Source organism: Hipposideros armiger, unplaced genomic scaffold (assembly GCF_001890085.2).
Source record: "Hipposideros armiger isolate ML-2016 unplaced genomic scaffold, ASM189008v1 scaffold_107, whole genome shotgun sequence".
NCBI classification, from domain to species: Eukaryota; Metazoa; Chordata; class Mammalia; order Chiroptera; family Hipposideridae; genus Hipposideros; species Hipposideros armiger.
In genome coordinates, this window is record NW_017731457.1 from 1,154,481 (window position 1) to 1,162,057 (window position 7,577).

Genomic DNA, 7,577 nt, shown 5'->3' on the forward strand with positions numbered 1-7,577 from the left:
CTCTGTTGTCTGCTAACTGGACTGAATGGCTGTGACCAAGGTAAGAGCCCGTCCCTACCTGTCCTTTTGCTTACAGCACAGAGGAGGGTCCCAGGTTGAGAAAAACCCAATATGGCTATTCTTGGCAAAAAGCTGCCCTACTCAGCTGTTCTCCTTCCCAGCTGTTCCCACCCAGGCAGACCCTCAGGTAATCTCCTGTTTCCTCACCCCTTCCAGGGGCCACAGGCCCAGGACCAGTTGTTTCGACAGCTGCTAAAATCCTGTGGCAACCACGCTTGGGGGTTTTGCTCCATTTTTTCTCTCTGGTGCCCTTGGCTGCCCCAGTCTTCCAGGGACAAACCCTCATCAAATTCCCCTTTCACACTGGTGAATTTTCAGCGGCCTGAGGTTGAGAAGGCCTCAAAAACTCCTACAGAGCCCTCTTAGGGGTTCTCCAGGGAGCCATTATAACGCACTGGCTAGGCCTAGCCAAGCCCCTTCTCCTATCTGGGCCTCAGTTTCCCCCTGGGACAACAACGAGCTGGGTCAGAAATAGCCAGGGCCAGCGATGATGTTCTACAGGTCCACCTCCTTTCCCCGGGGAGCTGGTGTGAATACTCCGCTATCAGAACTGGCCACACCCTCCCAGCTCTGAGGCTCTGGAAGCTCCCTGAAGCCAGGATCTGGGCCTCATCCCCTCCGAACTTCTACACAGAGCAGTAGTGGATCAGAAAACCCCCAAGAAAGCAAAGGGCAGTAACAAGACTTCACTCTCACAGGAGCAGCTGATCCTTTCCACAGACACAGGCACGGGGGAATTTATTGCTGGTTTCAAGTTCAAAGTAGAACTTGGATGAAAAGGGCTGAAGGACATGGTGTGGAGTGGCAGCAGCTGGTGGCCTGGTCCAACAGTGGTTGGGGGGCCCAAATGAGAAGGGATCCTTCCCTCCTGGGGAAACGGGGACAAGTCTTTTCCATACCGGCTGAATCTCAGCCACCGGGGACCCCACTCGCTTAGCACCAGTGTCAGAGGCTGGGGACATGACAGGCATGGCCAAATGAGGGCCCAGCCAGGGGCTGGGTGGGGAGAACGGGACTGCAGCTACAACTTGGCTGCCACCTGCCTGGCTGAGGAAGCGACCAAGATCCGTGGGTGCCTGAGGGTGGGGAGAGAAGGCTTACAGCTAATGGGGGTGTGAGCACGTCCCAGAACCTCTGCCCCAGATGGTCACACAGCTTGCTCCCTCCCCAACTAAGAGATGCCTTCCCTGACTGTTTCATCTAAGAGGCAGCCCACCAGCAGCATCCTCTACTCCTTATCCTCCCAGAGATGTATCCCCTATCTTCACCTATGTATGTCGGCCTCCCAGACTTAAACCAAAGCTCAAGAGGGCTTTGCTTCCTCTCCAGCACCCAGCCAGGGACCAGGCAGCAGGCCCTCACAATGCCAGCTGAGCTGTCTGCTCAGAGCTGAGTCCCGCTCCACAAGCAGAAGTCACGATGGCTCTGTGTTGGGCACACGGAATCTTCATGTCCTGAGCTGCAGGAGTCATTCTCACCCCATCAGTCAAAGAAACAAAGGGAGGCTCACTCCAGGTGGTGTCTGGTTCGCTGGTCTCCTTCTGCCTTTGTCCCTCCCTGAGCCCTCCCTGTTTTCCCCGGGTTTCTAAAGGAAAGCTAAGAGCCCGCTTCTCTTTTTAGAGGCAAACCTCCCCCCTCTCCCCTCTGTTCGACAGAGCCTATGTGTGGCATCCTTGTCCCCNCAATAACCCCAGAGCCAACACTTCCCACCCAAAGAGGTCGAAGACCCCACCCAGGGCACTCATGACACGAGCCAGGCCTTGCACAGCCAGAGCCCTTCGTCGTAAGTGGGAAGCACCCCATGTCCACCGGCTCGCTTTATGCTCCCAATAAAAGCATCACACGATGCCAGACTGTTACCAGATTTATTGTGCTGATCATTTCGTAAGTTATATAAATGTCTATGTTGTACACCTGAACTAATATAATATTGAATGTCAACTGTAACTGAAAAAGAAATTATTTTTTAAAAAGTATCACAGGGGTGCTAACTAGGCTGTTTTGCTGAACGGACAGACGATGAATGAATGAAAAAAATGAATGACTGAATAAGGATGAGGCTCCGTTAAGTGGCTCGCCCAGCTGGGACGTAGCAGAAAGAGCACGAATCTAGGCCTGATTTCCCTGCAGCGGCCCCGGCCAGCAGGTGCTCTCAGACTCTGGGCATTCCTGAGGACAGCTCAGGAAGACTGTCAGCCAGCCTGCCTGGCTCCGTTGGCTGGAGATGGCTTCCCAGGGCGCTACAGTAGGAAGAGCAGAGTGACTGCCTCAGAACAGGCTTCCTGGACAGGAAGACACAAGGGCGCTGAGAGTCCAGCCTCCCCCGCCCCCGGCACTGCGAGAGCAGCCCCAACACCCTCTGCTGCACTCTTGACCCTCTCAACCTGCCCCCACCGAGCAGCAAGCAAGATGTGCTTAAAATGGGAAACTGCTCATGCTGCTGCAGAGCCTCCACAGCCCCCTCTGCTCTTAGGCAAAGCCCTGCCCGCACCCCGCCAGGCCCGGCAGGGTCAGCCCACAGCCCTGCTCTGCTCCCTTGCTACCTGCTTGGCCTCCCTGCTCTTCTTTTGTTTCTCTAGTCTCTCTGTCTCTGGGCCTCTGCCAGCACAATGCTCCTGCCCCACGTTGGCCAGTCCATACGAGGCCACTTCCTCGTCTCAGCCCTAACACTGTTCCTCGGGGAAGCTCCCCCACCAGTTCCCTCCTTGATCAGCTCTCGAAGCACCATGTACCATTTCTTCCTGGCACTTACCAGAGTCTATAAGGAAATACTGATGTCTGCGATCATACGAGTCATGGTCTCTCCCAATAGACTGTAAGCGGCTGGAGGGCAGGGACCAAGTCTGGCCACGTCCACCACCAGATCACCCGGGGGAAGTTCTGTCCACGGGGAACCAGACTGGCAAACTGGCCCCGGGGGTGGGCAGACCCCAGAAGATTACCAGGGTAGAGAGACATGGCTTAGTGACAGGAAGGCAAGCTTTGGGGGCTGATTTGAATCTAGGCCCTGCTCTGTCCTCTCACACAAGTTATTAAACATCTCTGAGCCTCAGTTTCTCCATCCACGAAGTGGGGATGATAAAATTACATCACGGTAGGGGCTTGAGGAGTCAATGGAGCAATGAGTATAAACATTTTCTCTTGTCCCCCCCATCCTAAATGCTCTTCCCAGAAGCCTCCAGGAGGAACCATGGCCCTACGAGAGGTCTCCAGAGTGGAGAGGGAGGATCCCAGGCCGTGATACCCTCCAGGGGTCCCCATTCTGGGCCCCCGGGGCCCCCCAAACCTTTGCCTACTCAGCCTTGGAGCTCCGGGCATATGCTCCCCACCTCGCGGTGGGAACCCCCACTCTGGGAAGCCTCTCTGACCTGAGCACAGGAGCCTCTCCCTCCACCAACGGACCACCTCCCCTTGACTCCTCAGACCCAGGCCTGCCAGACACCCTTCGGGGACTGCCCTACGTGTTATTCTCACCCACTCAACATGCGGTTCTTGCAGGGCACAGTCAGCCCGGAGCCACCTCGGCCACCCCAGCACTGGGTTTGGCACAGTATATTAGTATCATGCCCCCCTCCTGTGTACCTGGCAACCCCCAGCCCAGGTCTGGCTCACACTGCCGCATTCAGACAGCAGAAGGATGAATCCAGACTCTGAAGAACTTGGGGACCACTGCCTCCTTCCAACCTGGCCCCAACAGCTGGGGCTACGGGAGAGGAGGGAACCCTGGCAGGAAGACTCGGCCGGAGATCTCTTTGGCTCTAGTGGCCCAATTCTCTCCTCCACAGCATCGGTGATCACTGTCCATTACAGTTAATTAGGTGTGGGAGCCACCCAGCCCTGGGCCAGGGGTGTTGAGCACTGCGGTCCCTGGTCTTTTCCAGTATAGGCCTGGCATATCCACATTGGTGGGCTAGATCAATGTAGATCAAGTAGCTTACATTTACGGGCACTTAACTAAGTATCAGGCACCATCTAAAGGCATTACATGTAGTAACGCGTTTCAGCTTATGAGGGAGGTAGTATTAAAATTCCCATTTTATAGATGGAAAGATTAAGGCCCAGAAAGGTTCAGACACCTGCCCAGGGTCACACATTGACAGTCTCCAGAGCCCACTTAACCTGTCTCCCTGGTCCCTCTGTGTGGTTCTGAAGAGGAGTGGGTGCCCCAGCCTGGACCCCACTGAGCCCCTTGAGTTCCCTCCCTGCCCGTCCCTGGGGTCCAGCTCACCCATGTGTGGTACAGTGGGGGAGGGGGACTCACCAGCACCCGGTCTCCTAGGCGCAGGTCCTTATCACCCCGCTTCACAGAGCCGCTGTCCGAGAGGTTGGAGCCCGACTCGTTGCCCGTCTTGACGGAGCTGTTGAGGACGCTCTCCCGCAGCGGGATGACGCGGCTGGTCAGCGGGGGTGTGGCTGTGCCTGAGTGCAGCGATAGGTTCTGGGCGGTCAGCGACTCTACCGAGTGGGCATCGCTGCCCGAGCCCTCGGCCGTGGGCTGCCTGGTCAGCTTGGAGGGCCGCGTGAAGATGCCCTGCAGGGCTGGGCACTCGAAGTAGCGCACGCCACCCACAGCACCATCGTTCTTGCCCACGGGCTCGTCCAGGACCACACCGGCCCACTGGCCCGGCGCGAACTGCGTCTCACCCAGGTACTGCACCACGCCTGCCTTCACGCCGTTCACCCACACCCGCTCACCAACCTCGAAGTCCCCCACAAAGTCATCGCCCACCTCGGCCGCCTTCTGTCCAGGCTTCTCAGGGGCGGCAGGCACGGCTGTGGAGGAACCGCCCGAGGCCTGCTTGTGCAGGGGGGAGCCTGTGGGGTGAGGAGAGAGGTAGCGGTTAGGGCCGAGTGAGAGATGGAAGGTGCCAGTGCTGGCTGAAGGGGATACCGGGGCAGGCATGGCTGGCAGCGTGGCCTGGGGCAGGTCTCGATCCTCATGGGTCTTGGGCGTCCCTAGGTTTCTCCCTACTCTTCCAACCCCTCTGGAAAGTTGTAAAAAAAAAAAAAAAAGCTCAGGAAAGTGCCTCCTCAGAAGCAACGCTTTCCACTGCTCAGAGTCACTCAAACTCAAGTGCCAGCATGAACTCATTATTGAGGGTTATATAGGTTGCCATCTCTCTACCCTAGTGGACTCAGATCTTATGAGGGGTCTCTGTGCCCCCCACCCTCTTCCCCAAACTGCTCTGGGCCCCATGAAAGGCTCCCAACTTATGGTGACAGCCGCAGACATCTTGGGGCAAGAAAGGAACCAGGGAAACCCTCTTACTCCACTCCTAAGTCCCCTTCCTCCCGCCCCCCTTCCTAAGCTGTAGCCTGAAGCCTGAGGGCTGCACTGACCAGGAAATTTGGAGGGAGGAAGGCAGGAGCGGAAGCAAGTATGCGACCTCATTCCTACAACTCCAGGCTTTCTGACCTGAACAGGGTCCCCTGATCCAGCCTCTCTTTATAGGAAGAATGACCCTGAGGCTCAGAGAGGCTAGGGCGTTGCCCAAAGTCACACAGTAGAAATGGGATGCAAACCCTGGGAGGAGGCCTACCTCCCAGGCCTGGGCTCCAATGTGCTCCAGACCTCAAAGAGGAAGGGAAGGGAAGCAACTTACTCAAAGTCACTCAGGAAATGACAAAGCAGGGCTCAACCCCACCATGCTTATGTGTGTCTGGCTCCTGGGCCCCACACAGGGCCTCCCGGGCAGGTGGGCGCTCAGGAAGCCCGCCTGTTTGCACCTCAAGGTTTGGATGCTGCCACTTTTCCTGTCAGACCAAGCATCAAGCAGAGGCGGTCTCACCCTTCCTTTCTCCTCCTCTGCTCCAGAGGCTGCCGTGCTTGTGAAACACAGAAGGGGACAGGAGGCAAGCAGGTGCTGCCGTACCCCCATCAGAGCTGCCTATGTTTCTGGTCCTTCCCATGGGCAGCCAATGGGGGGTGCCGCAGGGCAGCAGCTCCTATCTACATCCTCCTTTCATCCAAGGCCAAGGAACTCTGGGGCCCCCGGGCCTGGCTGGATGCTATCTCAGGGCCGGAAGCCAACCCTTAAGGACAGAGTTTCCGGGGGACGGGGAAGCCCCACAAGTCCAAGGCAGGCCCAACATACGAGGTCAAGCAGGCAGGTTCTCCCTCTGGGCACTGGCAGCAGTGGTGGGAAAGCATGTGGCCACCCAGGGCCTGGACAGCCAGGATGGGGGTCCTAACTGGGGTGGGGAAAGGGGCTACCCTCTTACCTGTGAGCTGGGCTCCTGGTAGATGAATGAGCTTTGCTGCCGAATCTGATTAACAACTACAGTCATTACACCCATTAACTGATGCTCTGTGTGCTAAGAAGCTGACATGCAGCTCATCTGACCCTCACAGTTCATCCTGTCGAGTGATTCTGTCGTCCCAGTTTTACAGATGAGGAAACTGAGGCTCAGAGATAACAGGTGCTTTATCTAGGCTCCCTGGCAGCAGAGCCAATGGCCTCTGGCTCTTTGTGCCGGGCACTTTCATTCATCTAATAAATGTATACAAAGCACTCACTATGCCCAGCCCCAAACTACCATCACCCCAAATCTTGGACTCCTCTGAATGGCCCATTTCACAGAATCTGGCTAACCCTACAGTTCCCTAAAAGCAGGGAACTACCTCATGTTTTTACTCCTTATGTAAGAACGTCTCCTTCCATTTCTTGTTTAGAGACGAACCCTGAGTGGGACTCTAGTTGGAGACCCCCAAGGCTCTCTTTCACCACCAAGATCCCATGAGGCGGAGAGCTCAGTGGCTGAGGAAGCAGGCCCTAGAGCCCGGCAGACCTGCTCATGAACCCAGCTGTCCTCAGCCCCACCGGGGTCTCCTCACCTGTACCTGTGTCCTGGGCTGTTGTGCAATGATACGGACAGTGCCTGGCCCACACATGTGCCCATGAGTGCTGACTATTGTTATTTTGATGAGGATGATTTATATGAAAACTAAGGGATTGAAAAAAAAATTAAGACCACAAAAGGCCCAGGAGGCAGAAGAAGGGCGTCCAGGCAGGTTGTGGTAACCTTGGGCAAGTGGCTCTACCCCTAAGGAAAACGAGGGGGGGTGGCTGAGTCCTCTGAAAAGGGCATAAAACACTGAGTGTAAGTTGGCTCACACAGACCCCATCCTGCTGGTCTCCTGTACCCGGGCCAAGTTCCTGGGAGTCCTCAGCCTGACCTAGGAGAATCCAGTGTCACAAGGAGCTTCTGCTGGGACCTGCGAATCCCAGCCACTCCCCACAGTGGCTCTCCTGCTCACCAGGTCAGGTGGGCACCTTCCTCAGGCAAAGCTGTTCTGAAAGCAGCCAGAGGAAGCCACACATTGGACAGTGCCCAGCCCCCAGCATCCTGTAACTCTGCCCAAGGAGCCTGTGGGGTCCATCACCAGCGAGATGTCAATGTTGTCATTATTAAAATAGCAGCTACCGGGCCGGCCGAGTGGCGCGATGGTTAAGAACTGGCTTGGGACACCAGAGGGCCCCGGTTCGGATCCCACATATGAGGGCCAGTGACACTGC

General features: G+C 56.5%; 1 protein-coding gene across 6 annotated transcripts in view; it reads right to left on the reverse strand.

Moving 5' to 3' along the window:
* CLIP2 (CAP-Gly domain containing linker protein 2) overlaps positions 1 to 7,577 on the reverse strand; it is a 94,434-nt gene that overhangs the window by 54,804 nt on the left and 32,053 nt on the right. For all 6 annotated transcript variants that reach the window (XM_019646902.1, XM_019646903.1, XM_019646901.1 and 3 more), the window contains exon 3: positions 4,322 to 4,875. In XM_019646902.1, coding sequence (XP_019502447.1) covers positions 4,322 to 4,875 — 554 coding nt within the window. The remainder of the gene's footprint in view (positions 1 to 4,321; positions 4,876 to 7,577) is intronic.